This window comes from Lissotriton helveticus, chromosome 12, assembly GCF_964261635.1.
Source record: "Lissotriton helveticus chromosome 12, aLisHel1.1, whole genome shotgun sequence".
NCBI lineage: Eukaryota > Metazoa > Chordata > Amphibia > Caudata > Salamandridae > Lissotriton > Lissotriton helveticus.
Window position 1 is genome coordinate 854,451,579 of NC_136073.1, and position 26,532 is coordinate 854,478,110.

Consider the following 26,532-nt stretch of genomic DNA (forward strand, 5'->3'; position numbering starts at 1 on the left):
CCAAATTTCGATTGGTCCTAAGGTAGGATTTGGTTAACACACCAATCAGAACAGACTATTACAAGCCCTACTTAGCATCCTAGGGTGCCGCCTAGCAAGATTGGGGTTCCCACGAGAAGTCGCAGAGAATACAATGGAAAGAACACATTTTGATACAATAGAATACAATCATGATGCCTTGGCTGGGTGAAGGTGCACGTTCTCATACTGGCTCTGGCATCAACCTTCTTTGGCTTCGGTTCAATGTCACCGCACCATCTAGTGATTCTGCGCAGAAATACCCTCCAAGATGGACTCCCCAGCACCCCTCCGTGTCGAGGATACATGGAAAGTAAGCGAAAACAAATTAATACATAGAAATAAATGCTTGTATTACATGTCATGACTTTGTACTTCAGATTAATCATCAGAAAAATATACTACGCAATTAGACATTAGTAACATATACACGGACACGAGAGCAACTGCACGGGCATCACCACGTTATCACGAAAGCTGCGTATTACGCATGCGCACCCTTTCCCTCCAGAACTACATCTACGTAGAGTCACGTGAGTGTGACTAACGCATGCGCAAAAGCTAAAAGACAAGCAGCGGCCATTTTAGGGACCCGGATTAAACGTATTAGTAGAACACATATGCAAGCTTCTCTATCATACATATATATCGGAAATAAAAGATATTAGTAAGACGTACAATTCGTTACGAGGTTACAACGGTTTCGAGGTTCATGAATCGAGCAAGTCGCGATGCGAAATCTTGCTCTATCACTTTAGATATAGTATTCCTATATCTAACCCTAAAATGGACACACAGATCTCCTATCAGTCACTCCTATGGCAGGCCTTGACAATCCTGAAGGCAGAGTGCTTGGAATCGTGTGAGATGGTGCTCTGGCATGAGCTGAGCCTGTCTGCGGCTTTCGGGATCCATCCCTTAGCCGGTTCCATGATATCTCATACCATATACTCTTAAGTGCATTATAATCCTCGTGGTTATATGCCAACTCTGGTATCGCTTTATCAAAACATGTCGAGTAAGGTGTCATACGAATTGGAATACTAACCCCTCGCCAATTCTGGCGACGGGGTTAGCATTCCACTCTTCTAGAGGGACACGACATGGATGTAACCTGTAACCCCGGTTAAAGTCAAACAGAGCCTTAGCTCCACAAAATGGATGCTGCCACCGAGACACAAGTCTGCCCTCCTGCTGCTGGGAGTCCTCCCAGAGCAGGAGGCAAGGACAAAGGGTTTCCTGCCAGGGGCGGTGCTAGCACCGTCCCAGACAGGATTTTGTGTATCCTAGGTAGGCAGGGCTTCAGAGGAAGGTGACTGCAAGTGGCACCCCGGTGCTCACTGTGCATAGGCCGGCTGAAACCAGTTCCAGGGACACTCCAGCCCCTGGCCTGGGGAAAGCCCGCCAAAGGAGAGGGGTGTAACCACCCCCCTCCTAGTCCCACCCATAGGGCAGGACTTAGTCGCGTGCCAGCCCCTTTTTGCAGGATAAAGGTAGGACCTGGCCCCCTTCCAAATCAGATCATCTTTGAATCCTGAAACTACTTTCTTCAAGAAGGAACTCAAGACTCTTCCTAAGATTTCTCCCTTGTGACTAAGGAGTAGTCACCCTGCAGCAGCAGGCACCAACCAAGCATCGCGGTTTGTTGCCAGTCTCTCCTTCGGATCAAGACTGCTCCAGCACTACGAGAACCGGCTTCCCTGGCCCCTCTGACCTCAACCTACATCATCAGCCCAGCTGTGATCCGTGGGTGTGACGAGACCTCGAGGGACCGGCCATCTTCAGAACTGCACGACGCTTGTCCAGCACGACGCCTGAGTGACCCTCGACTGAGTGCCTTGGGGTAAGAAGCCCCGACCCTGAGCAGCTCCAGCACCGAAGTCCAGCCCCCCTGCATCCACGAGATCGGCGTGGGGCCCTTCTGCTTTTTGCTGCTCACCGCGTTGTCCAGGTCGCTTGCCCGTTGGCTAGTGGCCCCCTCACGACGCTCCACGACAACTAACACTGCTGGTCTGGTTGCTCCAGACTAGCCTGTGCTTCCCTCCAAAAGAGGAGCACCCTGGACCCTCCTGGTCCACTCAAGACGCCATTTTAGGTCCACCGCGTGGGCCTTGCATTTGCCAAGACTTGTTGCCCAATCCTGGGTCCAGCGACGTCGACAGCAAGAACCTTCGTGGGACAGCTCGCACCTCCATCCTGGTCGCCGACAACGCCTCCTGGTCCGAGAGACTGCAGAGCCCAGCAGCGCCCACTCACCTGACTGCGGTGACTTCGCCCGGTGCCATCCTGGTGCCCACTTAATCACTGGCTAGTGATTCAGAACTTGGTCCCCTCTGCTTTCAGGTTTTCTTCTTCCCTGATCCAGGCTTGGATCTCTTCGAACTTTTCTTCACTGGCCGCCTGCCAGCATCTTCTTCTTCAGGCTCCTGGTCCGTCAACGTGGGTTTCCGACGCAACTTGAACCCTATGCAGCCGCAGCCCCTGGGCTAGGTAAATCCAGCACTCCGGTGCCCCAGCATAGTCCAACACTCCAAGTGTTCGGATCCACTCCCGTTTTCGTCCCAGCTAGTCGGGTTCACCCGAGGACAGTAACTTTGTGAATTCTAGCTTCCATAGACTTTTTCCCGCCTTATGCGTGAGAGTTCCCACTCTGCACGTGGCGTCCCTAGGCCTCCTGCTCCTAACCTGAGTGTTCAGTATTGTAGGCCTAGCGTTTCTAAAGTCTCTGAGAATCGTTACTTACCTGCTAGTAATTCACATTCCACTTTTGTAGTATATGGTTTTTCGTGCCCCTCGGGCATTTGTGTAAATTGTGCGACTTAAAGTATTTTCGTAAGAGTTTTGTTGTGTGCTTAGCTCCCTGACTCATAAAGAGTTCAGGGTAGACTTGTTATAAATAAATACCCTTTTTTTTCATAACAACTTGTGTGGTGTCCTTTCACTGGGTGTTCAAGGGGTAATGTGATGGTAAAACAGCTGGCTTAACACGCCCTCTAGAGTCTTCGCCTTAGACTGCTCGTATCCATGCTACTAGGATAGCTGGTCTATAAGGTTGACTTACAACCAATCATCAATAAGGGTTGTTTGGACTGATACATAGTGATCACTAGAATAGTGAGCACTGCATATCAGGCCAACTTCTCACAGTGTGGCGCTGGGTGTGGGTGTGGCGCTGGGTGTGGGTGTGGCGCTGGGTGTGGGTGTGGCGCTGGGTGTGGCGCTAGGTGTGGGTGTATGTGGCTCTGGGTGTGTGTTGCGCTAGGTGTGGGTGTGTGTGTGGCTCGGTGTGGGTGTGTGTGTGGCTCGGTGTGGGTGTGTGTGTGGCTCGGTGTGGGGGTGGGTGTGGCTCTGGGTGTGTGTGTGTGTGGCTCTGGGTGTGTGTGTGGCTCTGGGTGTGTGTGTGGCTCGCTCTGGGTGTGTGTGTGGCTCTGGGTGTGTGTGTGTGTGTGGCTCTGGGTGTGGGTGTGTGTGTGGCTCTGGGTGTGGGTGGGGCTCTGGGTGTGTGTGTGGCTATGGGTGTGGCTCTGTGTGTGTGTGTGTGGCTCTGGGTGTGTGTGTGGCTCTGGGGGTGTGTGTGGCTCTGGGGGTGTGTGGCTCTGGGTGTGTGTGGCTCTGGGTGTGTGTGGCTCTGGGTTGGTGTGGCTCTGGGTGTGTGTGTGTGTGTGTGGCTCTGGGTGTGTGTGTGTGTGTGGCTCTGGGTGTGTGTGTGTGTGTGGCTCTGGGTGTGTGTGTGTGTGTGTGGCTCTGGGTGTGTGTGTGTGTGTGGCTCTGGGTGTGGGTGTGTGTGTGTGGCTCTGGGTGTGGGTGTGTGTTTGTGGCTCTGGGTGTGTGTGTGTGTGGCTCTGTGTGTGTGTGTGTGTGTGTGGCTCTGGGTGTGTGTGTGTGTGTGGCTGGCTCTGGGTGTGTGTGTGGCTGGCTCTGGGTGTGTGTGTGTGTGTGTGTGTGGCTCTGGGTGTGTGTGTGTGGCTCTGTGTGTGTGTGTGTGTGTGTGTGTGTGTGGTAGTAATTGCTGTATGCTGAGATCGTCCGTAGGGTACAATAGGTCTCACATTTGCGAGAGATTAAGCTAATGGCAATGTAAATGACTGCCATTTATTTATCTGTTTCAAAACCAACACATAAATACAAAATTTGTCATTTACAATGCCAATAGCTCTAACTTTTCCAAAGGCGAAACCATTGCATTGTAAATGCTTGTTTTGTTTGCTTTCTCACCGATGGAAGATGTAATAGTGAGCCTGAACCCACTGTGGAGTACCTTGGAGGGTGCTTGAACTTTTAATCTGCGTTTTAAAATCCACTGTTTTGCCTAGATTTTCAGGTCTGTGGAGTACCATGTGACCCGATACCCGAGTTGAGGTCCCAGGTTTTACCAGTCTACAGTGGGTGTAGATCTTTGGGTTAAGGTCTTTCTTGTGACTGGAAAATGGAATCTCTCTCAAGCTGCATTGCTAGGAAGATGGTTCACATGACTCTTGGGTTAGAGCAACCTGCTCCCAACAAACGATTCAGACTATGTTGGTGAGGGCAGAGCTCTGCTTCTGGGACTTGGGTGGCGGGCGTGGGGGGGCAGTGCACAATCTTGCAGGCAAGGGACAGCCCCCCCCTCCCCCATCCTATCCAAATGGTTTGCGTTCATTAATGCTAAGAAACGGCCGGTACACCCACATTTACTCAAAACACATATGGTAATGTGTTATTGCATATCTTGTGATTTTCTGTGCTGGATCATTGAGTATCTTGTACTGCTCTGTGCCTTCTTAACAAGGCCCACAATGTTACGAATCAATCTAAAATGGGGGTCACTTTGTGTGACGTGGGTTATGATGGATGTCCTAGTGAGTCATATGGCTTCTCCCGGTTGACACCCTCGCTAAAAATCTTTTAGGCTTACAAACTATTCCCGACCCAACCACTAGATAGTGAAATAATACGTAGCATGTCAATCTGGAAGTTCTAAAACCCTTGTTACAGGTACGTAACTGATTTCCTTTAACCTTATTCCATGGAGTTGGTTAGAGTGCAGTAGGTAGATGAATTGTGCTCTCTCCAGACTTGGTGCTGGCAAAGGCCTTCTGTCTGTCCGAAATTGCACCTTATATTGTGCAAGTCAGCATCTGTGTCTGGAGTATGCTGCAAGAGGTACTTCCTCTTCTAATCCAAGATTAACAGCTGGCCTAAAATGTGCAACCCAGAGTTCATCTGTGACTTGATATCTAACACCCATCGATACTACATTCCAGTTGGCCTTGCTGTTTTTTGGCATATACCATTAACAATTACCCTGACCAGCGTCCTGGAAAATACCTCCTCTGCCCCTGGCCAAGCTACTGGACCACAGAAACACCCCATATCCTTCCAAATGCCTAAGGCAGCCACCCCACCTCCACACACCTTTCGTAAAGCAAGACGACCCTCCCACAGTTACTTGAACTCTACTCGACTATACATGATGAACCAAACCAATGGTGCAGCCAGGGTGTCCCTTAACATGAGTTAACCAGCCATAACCACTTGTTCAGTCACCACCATGACTGTAGAATGGCATATCTCCCTTATTTCCATGTAACTACTGACCTGCTCTTCAAACAAGCATTTACAATGCAATGGTCTCGGCATTATTAAAGGTAAAGCTATTGGCATTGCTCATGACGTTTCTTTTTTTTTTTTTTATTATAAATAAATGGCATTGTTATTTACATTGCCAACAGCTCTCACAGCCCACACAGCCCACGCAGCTCTCAATGCCCACGCAGCTCTCAATGCCCACGCAGCTCTCAATGCCCACGCAGCTCTCAATGCCCACGCAGCTCTCAATGCCCACGCAGCTCTCAATGCCCACGCAGCTCTCAGTGCCCACGCAGCTCTCAGTGCCCACGCAGCTCTCAGTGCCCACACAGCTCTCAGTGCCCACACAGCTCTCACTGCCCACACAGCTCTCACTGCCCACACAGCTCTCACTGCCCACACAGCTCTCACAGCCGTCTAAAATACTAGCTAGTGGATCAAGTAAATCAGATACAATATAGGGCATCAATAAAGCTAGCTCGAAAGAAGGGCAGTTAGGTCCTAATTACGAGTGACCAGGATGAGGTTGATGTCATTTTTATATCACGTGAAAACAGATACCCGGAGTTCAGAACTTTCTAGGTGCCATAATTATCTCGAACTCTGAGATTTTCCACTGAAAACTGGGAAAAGGCACGAAGAATACATGCTTTTCGCACCAGAATCCCGATTTCTCTGAATTTAATGGAATTCTCCTCTCTTGGTAAAGTTGCTGAAATGTATCTAGGGAAAGGGATGCAGTAGTAACACGTATACTACTGACCCCCCGTGCAAACTGGTGTTTGCGTAGGAGCCGTGGCGGTATGGACTGCTTTCAATAATGTAATAAATTAGACCATCTTGTGGCTGGTCGAATGGAGTTAACAACGCCTTAAACCATCAGCAGCACTTACGTTTCTTAGCACCGTTTTTGGCTGGGCTTGTAGCAACATGTGTGGACGCACCTTCCCTCTGACGCCAGCAGTCTGTCATTTTTGCGTGGTGCACTTTATCATCTCACGAGAAGCACAAAGCAAAAAAAAAAATGGACGATGACGCACCCAGATAACTTAGTGTTGTCAGTTAAAGGAAAGTCCTCTTCGTCTCCTTTCTCCTTTGAGGTTCTGTATTTCTCTTAAAGGTCACTCCGCATCCTTCTTTCATGGGCAGGGAGACCCCGTGGTGGTATATGATTGATGGCGCGCATTGCAGTCTGGGATTCAAAAGGAGGTGTGGGCGCCCACAGAGGTTGGACGCTTTACGTGTCTGTGCACATGCAAACTGGTACCTCAGCAAAGACACCGCATTAAATTCTTTAGGAACATTTCTACGTGTGACCTTGAAAATAGCACAAAGTAAAAAACATTTGTAACCTGCGTGTTCTCATTCACAGCCGGTAATCCTCGAGCACAAGAGATGCCCCCATTTCACACCTTGATGAAATGCAGCGCAGTACAACAACGTCAAACAAGGTCCAGAGCCTTCCACGATTTTACACCATACAGCGATTCCATGCACATACAATCTGAGGCAAATAAGTGTTAATTCCAAATTTATATGAGATAAAGCCCAGCCGTGAGCCGAGCAGGGACAGAGCAGGCAGTGTGGGCGCGTAATTGAAGATAATGTGGTGATGAGAGAATTACTACAGTGGGTAAAGAAGGCGGAAGTAGGTGGTGAAGGGGGCTGGCCAGGGTTAGGATTCAACTCCTACCTGAAAAGCTTTGGGAGTTCATTGATGGATACTTGGGTGTTCAAGATAGCGCGGGTTGGCAAGGGCCCCTCCTGCACTCTCGGCCGGCACCACCTGCAGCCAGAGCCTGGCTCTCTAGGGCGAGGAGGGGGAAAGGCTCGGACTGCCTCCGCCTGCTGCACGGGGCTTCCAGCGCCGCATCTCTCCAGGCTCTGGGGAGGAGGCACGCTCGGAGCGGAGATCCCGACAGAGCAGGGAGAGGCCCAAACCCCAAGCCGAGCACACTGAGCCGGAGCAGGGACAGAGCGGGCAGTGTGATGTGATTTAAAGCTGCTGCCTGTAATTAAGCCGTTTAACATGTACTCCCGCAACGAGGCCTGCGGGCCGGGCGTCTGCCTGCCGCGACCTGCTCTGTGCACATTACTCTTCCGCCTCCCTGACAAGTAAAAACACACACGCAATTAGGCGACAAAATCCTCCTGACTAATCAGAGGCAAATTCCGCACTTGTGCCCATGGAGAAAAGAGAAAGCGTGCTTCCGTGACGCGTGATCCCTGATTACAGCCGCTGGCGCTCAGCGCGGGTCTCCACGAGCACATACCAGCTCCGGGGCGAAGATGGGGGCATTGCCCCCCCCCCCTTCCCCCTCGGGAGACGAGCACACTGAGCCTGGAGCAGGGACAGAGCAGGCAGTGTGGGCGCATCACCACTCGAGCGGGGAGGGAGGGAGGCAGAGAGAGCGAGGATTAAACAACGAAGGGAGAGAGCAGGGGCAGGGAAACGGTCTGTCGCGTCAGGCAGAAATGGCGGCGCAGAGCTCCGAACATTTTCGGATTCGGGGGCGTGTTCGTGCTGTTCTAAAAAGGGTGTGGCTAAAAAGTGGAAAGAACAGCACGAACACGCCCCCGAATCCGAAAGAGACGGAGCGTCTTTCGAGGGACGCTTCTCTCTTCCAATGGCTGGCCTCCGTTTAGGAAGCCAGCCAATGGAGGAGAGACAGAGCAGAGAGGCGAGTTAAACTGCCCTACTGAAGATCATAAAATCTCCGACTTCCGGCTGGCAAGCCAGCCTTTGGTCCGAGACCTAAAAATACTGGTGACTCATATTTTCTCAAAAAATATTCTGTTTCCATGAAGGAAGTGTCCATCTATTTCTACCTGACACAGTGCTTTCTGGTTCATCATGCAGTACCATCTGCCTCGTCTCAGCGAGGATAAATCTGCTTCCAATGACCAATCCTGGGACACTTCTTACTAGAACAGTCACTTGCTACATGCATGTACTAGCCTCATAGCTTGAAACAAATTATGTGTACTAAACATGGCAGCAAAAATGTGAAGTACAGAGGCCCTATATATGTTAATAAATTCTGGTTTATTGAAAGAATTGTATGAGTTAGTTGCCAGTTTGCCTGTCTGGATTTTAGTCTGATGTAACAAGTTAGAGGACGAGGTGCCCCATTTATCTTAGGAGAACACCAGAGCCTGAGTTGTTACATACATTTATAAAATCTAAAGGATGTGACTGCTGTTAAAGAGTCTCACCAGTTCAAAGCAGCTTTGTTTTTCCCCACAGCACACAAGATCATCATACGGTCGAAAAGACGAATAGTGACCATCGAAGCCCAGAGGAACAGGCGGTGCACACAGAGTCAGAGGCCGTCGGCGAGAGCTGAAATTATGCTTGGAGCTCATGAAATAAAAACTAAGACAGAGGAAGTTTCTGAATCTCCTCTAGCTCAGACAGTTTCAGTACCATGCCGTGGCATAGTTTCCCACTCCCCAACCCTCCTCCGCACTCCGCCTTCTGCCTTTTACAGGAATCTGAAGGTCCTTGGAGGCTTGGAGGGGTGTCCTGGAAGGTTTGGAGACAGTCCCTGAAGGCTCAGAGATGTATGTTTGTATTTGTTCCCTTGTTTTTTCACATAATTTCTTGTGATTTAAATCTGAATGATTATAAAGAGTTTTTTAATGAAATAATAATTAATGTTCATGTCTTATTAACGAGTTTTGCAACTGGCATTGCTTTTGACTGTCACTTTAATGCAAGGACCACGATTATTTGGTTTGCACCACAGGAATTGCATTGGGGGGGGTGGGGGGGGGGCACCTAACCTTGTGTTTTGGCCATTGTCTTGTGCACAGATGCCACACACTGCTAATTTTAGCTTTTTGAATTACAGAAACCAGCATGTTACTGCATTACAGTAGAGTGCTGTGAAGTTTTTTTTTTAAGTTTGTATGCTTGGAGACCGCTGTAATGGTCAGTCTTTGGACCCTGACTCTGTACTTACTTCAATCTCTGGATGCAAGCCGCAATTTTTCTGATGAGCTCCTTGAAAAACCTTCATGCAGAGTGGATATGCTAGCCAAAAAATGCATGCTTGTGACCTACTCTGCCTTAGGTCTTGCTTATCGTAGTATGCCATCTTGCACATTAATCCTGTGGTAAAAGCAATGCTGGTATGACGTGTATGCCATGCTGATATGGTTTCCGCCCAGCAAATGAGGGTAGTTAACATCCTTGCTCAGAAATTCTATGCTGTTCCTCCATTATTCCCTAGGCTAGGTAAAGCTCACAACACACTTGCCCACTCCAAGACTCCTTCCACTTTGCTCTCCCACAGGGGACTGAATGTGTTTGCACAGTGTTCACTTTTTTTCTTAAAAGCCAATTGCTACAATTTGTTTCTCTCCCCCCCCCCCTTTGGGTGGGGGGGTGTTTACTGTGGGAGGCTATATTCACATGTCTCATCCTGGGCTTGCCACAGGATGGAATTCTTTTGATGTGTGGTTATTTTTCATCTCTATTTTCAGAGGTTTCTTCTAGTGCTTGAGTGCAGAGCAATACTTTCTTTACCATCTGCTCATTTTTTACCTATAAAATCTATCTGCAACGTATGGTGCCATTTTTAATATGAATGCACCAAATATGGTGAATTTATTGTAAAGAAAGGTATATTAAAAGATTTGTAGCATTTTTTTCTGTAAATAAACATGCTGTGCCTGGTCCTTGCATCTAGTTTTGGGCGCAGATGTTTGCATGTTGCATCTTTGAAGATGTTTTGAGCCAGAAGATACCTCTTGACTTCTCTCTTGACTTCTCTGTGTTTGTCCTGGTGCATTGTGCACCAGGACAAACACTGTAACATGGAATGTTTTTTTCTGCCATCAGGTTTGGACTTTTGAGTGCAGGTCTGAAATCCATGATGTCCTTTATGGAGCCTTTTGTGCCAGTCTTTGAGGATTCAACCCCAACGACAAAATAACTATCTACCAGATCACCGTCTGTGTAGGACTCTGCTTCCAGCGGCGTCGGCATGACTTTCTCGATTAGGTCACCTTCAGTTCTGCTGTGAATTAAAGTCCAAATTTCTCTGGACCACCACCGCCTTTGGGTCTGTAACGTGTGCTTGACTGTGTAGCATGAGGAATCAACCGGCTTGGTGTGCAAAGCTTTAGAGTGTAAGAACAAAGCACAGAGGTTTTTTTCTCTGATGCTTAGGGGACGGAGGAGGAAAAAAACTCCTTTTTCCCCAGAGCACAGGCCCCAGGACAGAAATGACTTCTATAGCCCCTATTTCATCACAAACTTTTCAAATCAAGACTGTAAGACCGAGAGATCTGTTTGTGCTTGTCAATGCTTAAAAGCATGGTGAAGTGTAGCATGAACCATTTCAATGGCCTGGTCAGCGCTCTAGTAATCACCCTACAGGTTGAAAATAATTTCAAGGTATTACCAGCAGACCTGGGTTAAATCAGGGGCTGAGTGACGCCTGCCTAATGGTGCACACTGCAAGAAAGAGAGCCGGAGCTCAGGCAAAATTTCTCCAGATACGATAGTAAGCAAATTGATGGGTGGCTGTGTGGTTGTCTAGGTAGCCACTCAGTTGAGGATTGCCAGTCCTCTTTGACTTCTCTGCACTTTCGATCGTCCTCATTAAGATGAGATGCTGAAGCACCTCTCCAAAGCCAACTGAAAGAGCGGGCAAAAATGAGTTAACGAAGGGAAGGTCATCTTCAACGCGAATAATTGGTGTGCCCTTGACTCTGCTGACACTGCCTCCTGAGAGATGAACACCAGCATCCGGCTCGGGCTTCATGCCTGGCTAAGTGTCTCAGGCTTTAGTCCAGATATACAACAACTCTCATATGTCTTCTGTTTGACTTGGAGCATTTCTTTGGCCCACAGGTCTACATGATGCTCGAAGATCTAGGTGGACTCTGATTGCTAAGACTGTGGATGCACTACAGACCCAGAAACCCTGGTCCGTTGTCAGTAAACAGCAATAATCAACCCCTACTCAGAAGCAGGACTGTCAGCAACATCTACAACTGTTGCAGGAAGAAATACAAGCACTCCTGGCCAACAGTGCCATCAAGCTGGTGCACCCTCACAAGTGGGACCAAGGAGTCTACTCGCTATACTTCATGATCACCCAAAAAAATGGAACTCCGTGGCCTATCCTAGACCACAGCCCACAGAACCGCTACATTGTGTTGGAGCACTTTGGCATAACCACCCTGCAGGATGTCCTGCCGCTGCTCTTAGAGGGGTTTACATGGCAACCCTCTTTCTCAGGGTCATGCATTTACACATCCCCCTTTATCCACTGTATCACCGCTACCTGTGCTTTGTGGCAAGTGGACAAAGCCACCAATTCAAAATTCTATCCCTTGAGGTCACAACAACCACCAGGGTATTTACCTAATGCCTAGTGGTCCTAGCTATGCACCTGAACTGAAACACCATCCAGGTCCTTCTTTACCTAGGCGATTGGCTGATAGAGAGGCAGTGAAGTGGAATTCCAAGCACAAGTTCAATCGTCAGTATTACTTTTTCACAAAGTAGATTTCACTGTCGATTCCAAAAAGTTGAATCTTGAGCTATAATGAATCCAGCCATATCTGATAGAGGCTTCTAGCCACAGATTCCTTACCTGTGAATTTCTCCCAGGCATCAGACCGGATCCGGAAAATGTTTGTGAGCAGTAGCCCTGAGCACTGACAGAGGGCGTTGTTGGGCTCTGCTTGTTGTTGTCCACCCCCTGGAAGTCAACAAGGATTTTTGTGAGATTTATTCATAGTCTTTTTGAGTCTCAACAAATAAGAGGGGGGCTAGGAGCTGGTTGTGGTCCAGAACCTGTGCTCCTGATATTAATCATGATACAAAATAAAGGGTAGCTGTTACAAAGGTAGGGGTGCTAAAAGTCACCCACTCACTGTAAGTAGAGGAAATAAAGTGGTGAAGGGAGAGTCCAAGGTCTAGAACCCACTTGTCTGAGGCAAGCACATGTCTTGTCTTTTGTTGCCCTCACACACCCGGAAGGATGTCTGCTTCATCATCGGGCGATTGCGCCTCGTCGGGCCAACGCTGCAATGCCATACGGCTCCCCCGAAGGGTCACTTTGGCGGAGATCTTTTGTTAGATGGCAGAAGTGGGTCGTGGTTGTTATTCATGCTACTTTCTGGTGCCCAAAAAGGATGGAAGTCTCCGTCCTATCCTAGACCTTCACACCCTCAACTTCTTCCTTAAGAATACTCGCACTAGCTCAGATCCTTTCTACCCTGGTCCCAGGATACTGGATGATAGCATTGGACTTGCAGGATGTATATTTCCATATTTCTATCCTGTCTGCCCACAGACTTTATCTGTGGTTCTCGGTGGGCCATGAGCACTTTCAGTTCGCTGTGCTTCCCTTTGGCCTCAACAGCACCCCTCGAGGGTTCACCATGGTGATGGGGCGGTTGCAGCTCTTCTGTGGAGATCAGGGCTGCAGTCTTCCCCTATCTTGATGACAGGCTGTTGAAGGTGGGCGCGCCCCAGGCTGTTGTCTCCCACCTCCAGATTACAGCAGACCTACTGCCTTCTTAGGGGTTCACTATCAACATGTCGAGGTCACACCTGACCCTCTCAGACGTTCCCTTTCATTGGAGCTGTTCTGGACTCCAGTTTTGGGCCTGCTCTCCTGAACGGCGAGTCCAGGATATTCAGGCTATGATAATGATGTGTGTGGCTTCCTGCATCCCGCTTGTGACACATGCCCGTTGGTATATGTGGATTCTGCAGTAGGACCTGAAGTTCCAAAATGGAACAGCATCCGGGCTCCACATCAACCGTTTGAAGCTCCAAACGATCCGATTTTCGTTGAAAGCCTTTCTTCCCTCCATCCAGGGAAGGCTGGTGCAGGTGTTCACGGATACCACCACCCCCATGGTAGTATGTAGTATGACAGCAAACAGGGCGGTGAAGGGTCGTGGACCCTTTTTCAAGAGGCCCTGGGTCTGTGGACATGGCTGAAACAGCAGGGCATACCCCTGGTGGTTCAACATCTGGGGCTAATTCAAAGGTAAGAAATCTGCGGCTAGATCTTCTCTACCAGGTAAGGCGTTACCAAAGGTAACTAACTAAGATCTATCCTTAATGCCATCAAAGGAAACGCCTATGTAAACTAAGATAGGCTGATTGCATTCCAACTGCTGCTGGTTCTTTATCAGCCACCACCTCTGCTTACAGTAAGGAGGGTAATGAAGCAGTTTGATGATGGTCTTATGCAATGTGATAGGGCTGCATGAAACATTACAGATGCATCCACCGCAGGAGCGCTTAGCAAGGGAAAGGTCACAAGTGTACATGGGAAGACCTAGTGTGTACATCCAAGCACTAAGTACACTCTCTGTGGTGGAACAACAAGAACTTGTTGCCAGCACAAACGCAGACGTTACCTCAGGCGCCTCACTCATAGATTGTTGACCACCTCTCAATCAAATGACTGTTCAGTGGCCGTATTAGTTATCCAGCTCGCACAGCAATCAAGTTAGCACTCCAAGCCTTCTACCAGCTCTTCCACCAGCTCTTCCTATGCAAGGCAGTCCTCATAAAAACGGACATCAATTCATGTATTACATATAGAAGTTGGGAGATGGTGCGTGGAGGGGACTCACCCCATCTGTCGGCTCAAGCTCTAACGATTTGATATTGAGAAATCTGGAATCCCATTTATCTGTTGCCAGGCATCTGCTGGGGATGACCAACTCTGGGGACCTGCTAAAGAGGACTGCCCAACAAGTTCACGAATGGAAGATGAATCCCCAGATGCTGCAATCTTACTGTTGCCAATGGGGCACTCCCACAGTTTATCCATTCGCCGCCATGCAAAAATGCCAAAAAACAGCACGCCCACAGTCAAGGGGAATTGCCCTGTAGATAAACTGGTTAGGGAAATTTACTGCCTCCAATGCTGTATGTTCTTAAGAAAACGAGGCAAGTACGCATGGCCCTCGTCCTGATGGCACCATCTTGGGTGAGACCGCCTAGATACTCTATGCTATTTGATGCTTTGATTCATCCTCATGAAAATCCTTCACTGAGAATAGTCCTCCTGACTCCACGTCGGGCAGCTCAGACACGTACACCTGAGACAGCTGAATCTAGCAATCTGGCATCTGAGGTCTTAGTTTGGTTGCATCAAACTTACAGAGGAATGTATTCAAATCCTGCAGGAGGTAAACCTACATTTGCTTGCTTTGCATCAAAGTGGAAACTACTTGTCCACTACTGTTTAATTAAACATATAGAACCCCTTAATGCATCTCTTCAGGACAATATCTGCATCTCTTCAGGACAATATCTGCATCTCTTCAGGACAATATCTGTTATCTTTTTCATCTAGTGAGGCAAGAGTGGCACACACCTCCATTCGCTTGCATTGAGCCGCAGTGGCAGCCTACATGCAAATCAGAACATTTCTCCTTCTTTATCTATTTTAGGACCTTCATTTGGAGTCTTAAAAGGGTGATTCCTCCAAGAACGCCGCACCATTCTAGAATTTGAGCATGGTCCTAACCTGATTGATTTATCCTGAAAAGAAGCCTCCCTTGTTGCTGTCTCATCTTTCAGGACAATCGAGGAGTTGCTAGCTCTTAACTGTAAAGAAATGTTTTATTCGGCTATATAAAGATGAGTGGTTTTCAGACCAAACCCGAAATGTTTCCCAGAAGCTGTCTCACTTCAATTAGAAGCAAACAATCAAATTGCCTAGTTCCTTACCATACCAAGAGACTGGCTGGGAGTGCTCTGTATAAACTTGATGTCAAGAGAGCACTGATGTATTACATTGACCAGGCTAAATCAATGCACAAGACAAAGCAACTGGTAATCGATTTGGCACAACCTCAAACAAGCATCCTGTTTCTATGGGGGTGGCATTCATTGTTGGGTGTATACACTGAATATGCTATGGCTAGGCATACAATTTATGGCATGTGGGCCATAGATTCACATGCTGTGCAAACTCCCATCTAGTGTTGGTTCATGCGTGTGCATCTTGTTTTTCTTTGAAGAAGTCTTTCGAGTCACGAGGTGTAGTGACTTCTCCTATTAGTGGATATGCGCATTGGCATCAACCCCTTTGTTAGATTTTTGTTTTTTTCCAGGGTCAAACATGCTTCAGAGAGCTCTGGGTTGAAGCCTTGTGGTGCCCATTTGGGTTCTCTCCACTCCTCCGGTATTGTAAAATCGTCACATTTTCTCTCTCATCTCGAATCGTCATGGTTCGACTCAAGAGACACCTTCGATTTCCCACTTGGTGCATCGCCCCCAGGCTTTTGGAAGAACTCCATTTTGCAATTGCTCTAAGTGTCACATGAAGTTTCCATAAAAGAACTTACACAAGGTGTGCAACCAGTCTGTCTACAAACCATGACACCGCCTGCAAAGCTTGTCTGCCCTTCCACAGCAAGAAAAACGGTCTGGTATAGTCGAGATCGATGCCTCGCTTCCACATCCATGGCACAGAGACAAAGCAACAACACTTCAGATCTCTTCAGCGAACGATGTTGAAGGCGACCACGAGCCAGAGGCATCTGCCAAGGAAGCTCACTTTTATCCCTGCAAGGACTTCAGCTCCGATGCGGAGGTTGATGAACTACTGCTTCCTTCAGGACAAAGACCGAAGACTGTTGCAGAGTGCGCAACGTCCCACCCTCCTTAGCCACCCTCGCATTGTACAGAGCCCAAGCACCCATCTCCAGGTGGGCAGGCATCGAGCCTCGAAGCCAGACACCAGGCTTCTGGTCAACCACTTCCCCAACTCCATGGTCTACACCGACAGCACGCTTTGTGCCTGGCACTAAATCTGCCACTGGTGCCAAAGGAGATACTGAAGATGCGCCTTTCAGCGCCAATGTCAAAAACCTCATCGGACCCAAAGGCCTCAGCACCGATGTCAAAAACCGCTTTGGACCCGAGGCCCATGGTGCCAACAGCACACTAGGCTGCCTTGGTACCAAAACGTTTTGTGCAATGGAGTCCATCCTCCATCGTCTCTGAAGATCAGAAGCACCTATCCTGCTGAACCTGCAGGAGAAACTAGACACTTGACAGAAGAGCATCCATATTCACCCACAGACTGGTCAAATCATCGCTCGACTTCCATTAAATCCCTACGACTCTATTCCTCCTAAGCTCACCTTCGAAGAAGCCATTGACATCATGCTTCTGACAGCACCGAAGACTTGGAAGAGAATGACAAGACAACCAGTCTACCTTAGCCTTTGCATCAACGTCCACCACAGTCTCCTCCACCTCCTTTACCTGACCGGCCACCTCCCTCTCCCCCCACCTTTGCCACATCTTGACCCTCTGTCTAACTCGCAACATGCATCGCCGCATTCTGCCTTTGGGGGTGGCATAGTCAAGGCTCTCCTCATGACAAGCCTTTTGAGCCCCATCCACAAGATGACCCATGGGACAACTATGACATTGATCCCCCATGGGACACTGATCCCGAACTGTAACCTGCCCGCCCATCACCACCTGATAACACCACCTTCTACCATGAGATGCTCCACTGGGTGGCCGCCTACGACAAGGTGGAAATGCCCAAGGTCCCAGAGGATGATGATTTTCTCATTGAGATGCTATCCTACATGCAGCGCTCCATGCAGTGCCTCCCCATGCTCAAGCAAAACAAACAAGATGATGGACGGAATGTTGCACAATGGCAAAACATTCACCCCCAGTCACAGATCTGGGTTTGATCCATCGTTTTTTTGCTCACCAAGCCAGCCCAGTTCAGACATGACCATATGCAAATCAGTCTTGACCATGTGCCTCATGGGAACAGTCCAGCCCGAACTGCCAAGCCATGTCTTTCCTGGACTGGAATCAAGCATCCTAGGACCAGTTTCTGGCTATCATGTTCAAGGGCTTACTGTGACCCGCACCTGATATATTCAAAGATCTAGGGAAAGCGCGAGTTAATACACCTATGTTAGACAAAAAGTATATAGCGTACCCTTTGGAGCCAGCGTAAATCGGGGGTCAATTATCACCAGACTCCCTAGTTCTTCACACCGCACATAAGCATGCCAGCACCCCAGGGACGGAGGTGCACCCCCACCAGGCGAGAAGAGCAAGAAAATGAATGCTGCGGGCAAGCGTGTGGCGGCCCAGTCTGCTGCTCACTGACGCATCGCCAGCTTGGTCGGATTGCTCACCTCTGGGCCCACTGGGACGAAATGGAGGAGCTTCTCCAACACCTCCCTGATCAATACCACAAACCTCGTTGTAGAGGGCAAACTTATTTCCAGTACGATCTGCTGTGCCCTGGATGCCCCTGACAACTCTGCTCACTGAGTCAGTTCTAGTTTTGCTCAACCTGTCCTTCAATGGGGAGCACCTCTTCTGACCGCAGGTTTGCCTAATGCTAGAAAAAGGCTAAGCTTTGCAGATACCACCCGCCTGCGGTTCCTTTTGCGGGTCCCAATACTGCAGAGGCTCCAGAACTACTTCTCACGAGTTCTCCACCTCCTTTCAGAGGTAACAACCTCAGCAATCCTTTCTGCTCAACTATTTCAGAGGGGGGATATAGGGGTAATAACTCCAAAGGTAGAGGTAAAGGTGGCACTGCCCACGCTAAACAATAACTCTATTTTCCTTCCACCCGACCACATTACACCTTTTGGGGGATGACTTCAGGGATTATTTCCACTGTGAGAAGAGATCAATTCAGATCAGTGGGTTCTCAACATGATACTCAACGGTTACTGTTAAGAGCTTCCTTCCACTCCACCACACATTTCACCATACAAACACTCCCTCGCCTCCTTCATGGATCAAATAGTCACAGGTCTAACAGGAGCTATGGAACCCGTATGGTTCTACCAGCATGGAAAAGGTATACTCCCTCTACTTCCTCATTCCCAAGAAGGATGGGGCGGTCAGGCCTGTGTTCTACCCCACGCCCCTCACCAAGTACATCTTGGCAGAACACTTCCATAAGGTCACTGTCCAGGATGTCATTTCACAGCTACAGCGGGGCCTTCTTTCACATCCTGATTCACCCTGCTCACTGCTGGTGTCTCCGGTTCGTGGTAAGTGGCCAGCATTACCAATTAAAAGTCCTGCCCTTTGGTGTTACCAGCATCAGCAGGGTGTTCACCAAAGGCCTTGCAGTGGTAGCCGCACACCTCTGGCGCACAGCCATCAACTTCTTCCCTTACCTAGATGACTGGCTGATAAAGAGCGCAACCCAACAGTGTTTCTCTCATATGCAGATCACCATGCACTTTCTTCATAGTCTAGGGTTCACCATCAATGCCTCAAAATTACATCTCCAGCCCTTCCATTGCCAACCATTCTTGGGGGTGGTCCTCAACTCGTTGGTAGAGAAGGCCTTCCCCAGTCCAGCAAGGATTCCATCCTTTCAAAAGTAGCTCCATGTTTTTTTCTATCTAGATTGACAGGTAACTGTCCAGATAGCCATGCGCCTCCTCAGCATGATGGCCTCTTGCATTGCCATGGTCTTTCACTCCAGGTTACACATGTGCCTGTTGCAGGAGTGCCTTCCAGCTCAATGGTCTCAGGCAGAGGGTCCCTGGGAAGATATAGTGTTGATCTGGAGCTGTACTCCTTGCTCTCTGCAGTGGCGGAACGCCAGCAACCTGTTGCGGGGCTGGCCTTTTGTCGGACCATTTCCGCAAGTACCTATGATCATGGACGCAGGCCTTCTTGGTGGCGGGGGGGGAGGTTAGGGTGGGGGGAGTTGGGAGGGGCACGCACTTGCAAGATTTCACTGTCCAGGGCCTATGAACATTACCCCCCAATTTAGTCTTTACATCAACCACCTCGAGCTGTTAGCCATCCAGCTAGCTTTTAAAGTCTCCTTCTGTCACATTTTCAACAAAATGGCCCTCATTCACCCCAACATGACAGCTATGTACTGTATCCAGAAATAGGCTGGTACTCACTCTCCTGAGTTGTCAGCACTGTCTCTGGGCATTTGGAGAAGAACACTTCACCACGGAGTCCATCTACTGGTGGACCACGACTTTGCAGACCTGCTCAGCAGGATGCAGCAACAAGTCCATGAGTCGGAACTCCAACAGCAAGTCCTGCTCCCGTTCTTCCACCATTGGGGATTCCCTGATGTAGATCTCTTTGCCACTGCCAAAACCGCAAAATAACCACGCTTCACCTTCAGGTACCACATTTGGCTATGCTTTTCCTTCTCTCCACCTCGTTCCGTTCGTGGTGCGGATGCTCTGGCAGACATCCCAGCGCTCATCCTAGTGGCTTCTGATTGGGCCAGACAACCCTGGTTTACCAACCTCTTTGACCGATCCATAGTCCCACATGAGAAGCTGCTTCACTGGCCAGACCTCACACAGAACCATAGACCAATTTGGCGTCTAAACCCCAAGCAGCTCTCTCTTGTGAATTTGCTCATAAGGCCTCACACTGGTTACCTGAGCATTCCTACAAAGTGTATGGCCATCCTCAAGGAGCACACAGACGCACTACTCGAGCATGTTATGCTGCCAAATGGGAATGTTATAGTCAACAATTGGTCCTAGACAGCAATTCAACATACAAATCAATTTTTATAGTAGTCTACTACGAATAATTTCCTTTAGTCACCTTTGGATTAAATCACTATGATTAATACAGAGCAATACATGATAGATATAATAGCCCCAAGATTTATCAATTGGTACAAGATAACCACACCTGAAACCAATAAGTCTCCATAAAGTCCATGAGACTTTCTTATTTAATGTACATTTTGTAAATAGCAATTATAAAATACAATTATATACAAAAGGGGTTCCAATATCAATAAAGTGCACAGAAAAGAGTGAGAGTAGTGCTCATGTGATTGATCAAGAGGATCAATGAAGAAGAGTGAAAATGATTTATATACAGAAATGAGCCTGCCCTAACTCAAAAGCTCGCAAAAAATGTAACTCTTTTTCGCTGGCACATGGATGATAAGTCCTCCTTCCTTGATTTGCGACAATTGGCAAAGGGAAGGGGGAGAGGGGAAAGGGGCCGGAAAATGTAGGTGCAGGCTCCAAGGGAAAAATGTCAACGTTTCGACCCAGAGTGGAAAGGCGGGTAATTGGATTCCTCAAAGACGGGTCTTCATCAGGGCGGGGCAGGGAAAGGGGGCGAGGGGTTTCCTTATGTGCACGAAGATAAAATAACCCCAAGGTCAGTGGGCACCCTTGTATGGTGTGCCACCTGTGCGTTGTTAATCCGCACCCAAATGGTTTATCACTGTGCTGACTAGCACCACGAGTCGTCCCACAGTGGCGTTCTACCGTTAGTACAAGTTGTTTGCTCAAGTCGATTGTACGACTGCGGAGGAACAAATCTTCTCCTTCACAAGCAGACGATAGCTCCGTACTGCCTCGGTGAAAAACGCAGAAGCCCAGGTCCTTTGACTACAATTGGGTTAGCCCCTGTTTTATAGCCGAATGGGAATGGTTCGTGCACTTCTGACTCCTCTGGCACACTGACCATTTGCAAGCAGCTGTGCAGGGCATCGTCTGCTTCACCTTCAAAACGTAGGCCTTGCCTACACTTGTATCAGGTTTCACTTGGCTGCCGTGACTGCCTACCTCCAGAACAGGGATCACACCTAACTGTTCAGAGTTCTAGTCATTTAAGGCTTTATGGAGTGACTCAAATGAGTCTTCCCACTAGCTCTGGTGTGGAACCTTAATGTTGTCCTTAAAAGACTTGTGGGCCCTCCCTTCGAGCCACTATACTCTTGGCCTTTACAATTTCTTTAATGGAAGGTAGCTGTTCTGGTTCACCATCACTTCCCCCCAGGTGTGTCAGCGAGTTTGAGACTCTGACCCTGGAAGAGCTTTTCTTCCAAGTCCATAGGGATAGGGTGGACCTCGAACCAACCATACATTTCTCACTACGGTGGGCTCCTCTTTCCACCATAACCAAATAATAAAACTTCCAGGGGTCTTCTCCCCAGACTCTGAGACAGAGAGGGCTCTCCATATACTTTGTCAAAAGAACCCTCGTGTACTATGTGGACAGTACAAAGCCATTTCGCAAGACACTACAGCCTTTTGTCTCCTTTTCCAAGCCACACCAGAGCCTTTTTTTCCCAAAGCAAGTGTAGCACTGTGATTGGTTACATGTATTCAAACCTTTTATATCAAGGCTCAACAGTGTTTGCCTGTCCCACTCAAAACCCATTCTACCTGTAAGAGGTTTCTATGGTCTTTTTAGGTAATATCCCTGTGGCTGACCTCTGCATGGCAGCCACATGGTCTACTCCGCACACTTTTACTAAACACTATTGTGTGGATGTTCTAGCACTACACCAAGCTAATGTCGGTCATACTGTGCTTTGAAACTCTTTTTCAGTCCTCTACAACATCCACCAGCTGTCTACTACTTAGGGGAGAACAGCTTTAAAGTCTATGCACAGCATGTGTATCTTCAGCTACACATGCCATGAACTGAAAATATTACTTACTCTGTTAGCATCTGTTCGTGGGATGTAGTGCTGGAGATTCACATGCACCTACCCACCTCCCTGTAAGACTATGCTTGTTTCTCCTATCTTTTTATTCTCGCATGGTCACCTTCGTATATATCCCTTCACTCCATTCCTTTCTCACCTGCTGTGCATGAAAACAATCTATCAATGGAGTCAATGCCAATGTCCATAGCTACTAATAAGAAGAGTCACTATACCTTGTGACATGAAAGACTTATTCTAAGAAAAACAAGTTGCAGACTTCTGAGCCCAACACTAGAAGGCCAGAGAATGCACATTGTGAATCTACAGCACTACATGCCACAAACAGATGCTTACAGGGTGTGAGAAGTTGGCCTGATATATGATGCTCACTAGTTCTAGTGATCACCTTGTATCAGTCCAAACAACCCTTATGGTGATTGGTTGTAAGTCAACCTTATAGACCAGCTATCCTAATGGTAGCATGGACAAAGCAGTCTTTAGGCTAAACTCTTTTGGCATGTGAAGCCAGCTGTTTTACCACAATATAACCCCTTGAATACCAGATGAAAGGACACCACACAGGTTGTTATGAAAATAAACAGTATATTTATTAATAACAACACCTCTGAACTCTTTATGAGGTCAGAGGGCTAAGCACATGACAATCTCTTGGGAAAAATACGATAAGTTGCACAATATTACAATGGTGCCCTAGGGGCACGACAAACCATATACTAAGTAAGTGGAATGTGAGAGTCGATAAAAGGAATGGAGCTGTCCAGAGGCTGTAGGATCGATGGGACCACGCTACACTAACACTAGGTAAGTTATAGGAGGCCCACGGAACGCGTGTGCAGAGTGTGAACTCACACGCGAGATGCGTAACGTCTATGGACAGTACAGTTCAAGTTAAAGGTGAGTACGGACAATCCTGACTGGATGGGACTAAAATGACTGTGGAACTAGACACTAGGACAGTTAAACTACCCTGGAGCACCGAAGTGCCCTTGTTACCTCACCCACGGGCCGCGGGTGCATAGGGTTCAAAGTGCGTCGGGTTCTCGCGTTGAAGTCAATGGAGCCTGAAAGAAAAGATGCTGCAGGCGACCAGGAGGAAGATGTCCGGTGCAATCCAAGGGTGGATTGTTGAAGAAGGTGACCTGAAAGCAGAGGGGACAATGTTCACAGTCACTAGCCAGTGACTGGAGTGGAACCAGGAAGGAACCAGATGTCGTCGTCGCGATCAGGTGAAGAGTGGACGCTTGACTCTGCAGCCACGTGGACCAGGAGGTGTCTTCGACGACCAGGATGGAGGCACCAGCTGTCCCACGCAGGCTCTCGCTGTCGGCGGTGTTGGATCCGGAATCGGCGTCAACAGGCCTTGGCAAAGGCAACCCACGCGGTGAGTGGAGAAAGCGTCTGGTGCGGACTAGGAGAGTCCGGGGTGCCCCTCTTTTGGAAGGGAGCAAGGGCCATTCTGGAGCAACCAGACCAGCAGCAAAGATTCAAAGGTTCGTCGTCTAGGAGGCCACTAGCCAGCCGGCAAGTGACCAGACAACGCGTCGAGCAGCAACAAAGCAGAAGGGCTCCACGCAGATCTCGTGGATGCTGGAGGGCTGATCTTCGGTGCAGGAGCTGCTCGGGGTTGGGGCTTCTCAGTCCCCAGAGCACTTGGTCGAGTTTACCTCGGGAGTCGTGCTGGAAGCGAAGTGCAGTTTCTTCCAAGATGGCCGGTCCCACGTGTCTCGTCGCACCCACGGGTGTCAGCTTTGCTGCAGATGTGGGTTGAGGTCGGAGAGGTCTGGGAATCCGGGTCTCGTCGGGCTCTGAAGTCTGGATCCTGGAAGGAAGACGACAAAGGGAAGCCGCTGGACACTTGATGGTGCCTGCTGGTGCAGGGTGGACACTCCTTGCCCACAAGGGAGATTCTTCAGTCTTCTGTGGAGCAGAACGTCGAAGTCCAGAGTTTCTTCTTGTAGAATATGTTCAGGATAATCTGATTTGGAATGGGACCAGCTCCTACCTTTATCCTGCTAAAGGGGGCTGCACTACTGACTAGGCCCCTCCCCTGGGTAGGACCAGGAAGGGGGGTGGTTACACCCCCTATCCTTTGTCCGATTTCCCGCCAGAGCTGGGGCTGGAGTGCCCCAGCAACTGGTTTGAACCGGTGTATGCACAGGGCACCTTGTGTGCCCCAGGCATGTCTCATTCCTTTCAAGCCTATCCTACCCAATACACACAATCCTGTCTGGGGTGGTGCTAGCACCTCCCAAGGCAGGAAACCCTTTGTCCAAGCCGTCCTCGCTGGAAGGACTCCCAGCATCAGGAGGTCAGACTTGTGTCTGTGGTGGCAGCATCCATTTTGTGATGCCAAGGCTCGAGTTAACTTTAACCGGGGTTCTCAGTTACATACATGTCGTGTCCCTCTAGAAGGGTGGAATGCTACCCCCGTCGCCAGAATTGGCGAGGGGGTAGTATTCCAATTCGTATGACACCTTACTCGACATGTTTTGATAATGTTATACCAGAGTTAGCATTTAACCGCGAGGATTATAATGCACTTAAGAGTATATGGTATAGCGTTATCATGGAACAGCTATTAGGACTTGGTTCCGCAAGCTGCAAACGGGCTCAGCTCATGCTAGAGCACCATCTCGCATAATTCCAAGCACTCTGCCGTCAGGATTGATAAGGCCTTCCATAGGAGTGACTGATAGGAATATATGTGTCCATTTTAGGTTTAGATATAGGGAACTATATCTACAGCAAAGGGTGATTACACCACCTTGCCCCAGCTGTCTTGCAGCCAGTTGTCAGTTTTGGATGGCCAGCCAGGGGTGGCATAATACATGCTGCAGCCCCTGGAAGGCCCTGGGTACACCTATGCCCTGGGTACCTATGGTACACTGTACAGGGACTGATAAGGTGACTCAGTATCCAATTAGAGATGTACCTAGGGTACATGGAGTCCATTTTACAGAGAGAGCAGGAAGCCTGGGGTCCTGAATAGCAGGATCCCAGGCCAACTGAGTAAAAAACCAGCAAAACACTAGGCAAAAAGTTGGGGCTAACCATAGTCCGATATCCACCTTCCTAGACAGGGTAAGTAACCTTTTCCTTTTATGTAATGCTTGAGCGCATTCCACTTTGAAGATGGCAGCTACTGTGGCCATAGGGAACATTTCTAAGACCAACTTTAGCAGAGCTGCCACCGCTTCAGCAGCACACATGTTGACAAAATGTTACTGTGTGGACATTCTGGCATTCCAAGAGGATTTAGTTGGACAGACGAAGTTTCAAACATCTGCATCATCCGCTTGCTAGCCATCGATTAGTGAAGATACTGCTTTACGATCTAGGCAGGGCATGCCTGTCTACACCAACACAAGCTAAAAGCAGAACAGGTTACCCTGTAACCTGTGTTAAGTTGGTTCTGCCTCACTGGGAGTGATATTCAACATGTTTACCACTTTAAACCCCATTACGATGCACTGCACATATTTACTGTCATGCTTCACTGGCGGAAAACCGGTTTAGGTGGTCGTCTTCCTGGTGCAGAATGAGCTAAGGGAGGAGTCACAAGGTATCTTGTGGTTCGAGGCATGTGGGCTGCTGAATTTATATCTATGCATAGATCGCCGCCTAGTGTTGGGTCCGGATGATTGCACATCGTTGTCCTGGAAGAGTCTTCGAAGTATCACGAGATAGGTGGCTCCTCCCCTGAACTACAGTGCGCATGGGCATCCCCTCCATGCTCAGATTGTTTTTTTTCGCCATTGGGTTCGGATGTACTTCTTGACTCTAGTTCGGAAACTTCTAAAAGTTGCTTTTTCGAGGCCAACAGGCCTTAGGGGCGTCGGTATTGTCTTTCATTCGGTGCCTTTTTACCTTCCGGCTCTTTGAACTCTACGTCGGAATATTTTTTGACTTTCGACGCCACAGGCCCATCGACGATGGAACGGAGCCCGTTCAAGCGCTGCCCCGTCTGCAACTCGAAATATCTCCACATCGTTGTACACCCGGTGTGCAACAAATGTCTCTCACCGGACCATGACGAGGCCAGCTGCATGGCCTGTGCGAAATTTCGATCCAAGAAAACTCTCCGTCTTCGGCGCGCTGCTCGACAGTCGGCGCGGGAATCGGCACCGGACCCGGAGAACATCTTCGGTGGCGACGACGAAGACACTGTTCATGCGGAGGATCCGGAGCACTCGGATCCTGCTTCGGAGCCCGACTCCACCAACAACGAGGACGAGATAGAACTCTACGTCCATGATGAAGACATCGTCGAGGTAGGGGACGACGTACAACCTACCGGAGCCGTCGACGACGACTCAGGTGGAGACCTAAGCCCAACCGCAGTTGCGGGGGCCCTTAAAGACTCTTCCACGGCTCAGGTCGAGGCATCGCCGGAAGGCCTTAGCCAAGATCTTCAACACAGTTCTCTAGTCCCGCTTCTGGGCCCGACTAAGAACATTTCCAAAGAGCCATCGGTCGATAG

The 26,532-nt window shown here is 48.9% G+C and overlaps 1 protein-coding gene across 2 annotated transcripts in view; it reads left to right on the forward strand.

The window, feature by feature from the left end:
• Positions 1–9,240, forward strand: part of HDGFL2 (HDGF like 2) — a 130,817-nt gene extending 121,577 nt beyond the window's left edge. For both annotated transcript variants that reach the window (XM_078668584.1, XM_078668583.1), the window contains exon 16: positions 8,834–9,240. In XM_078668584.1, coding sequence (XP_078524710.1) covers positions 8,834–8,933 — 100 coding nt within the window. In that variant the 3' untranslated portion in view covers positions 8,934–9,240. The remainder of the gene's footprint in view (positions 1–8,833) is intronic.
• The last annotated feature ends 17,292 nt before the right edge of the window (positions 9,241–26,532 follow it).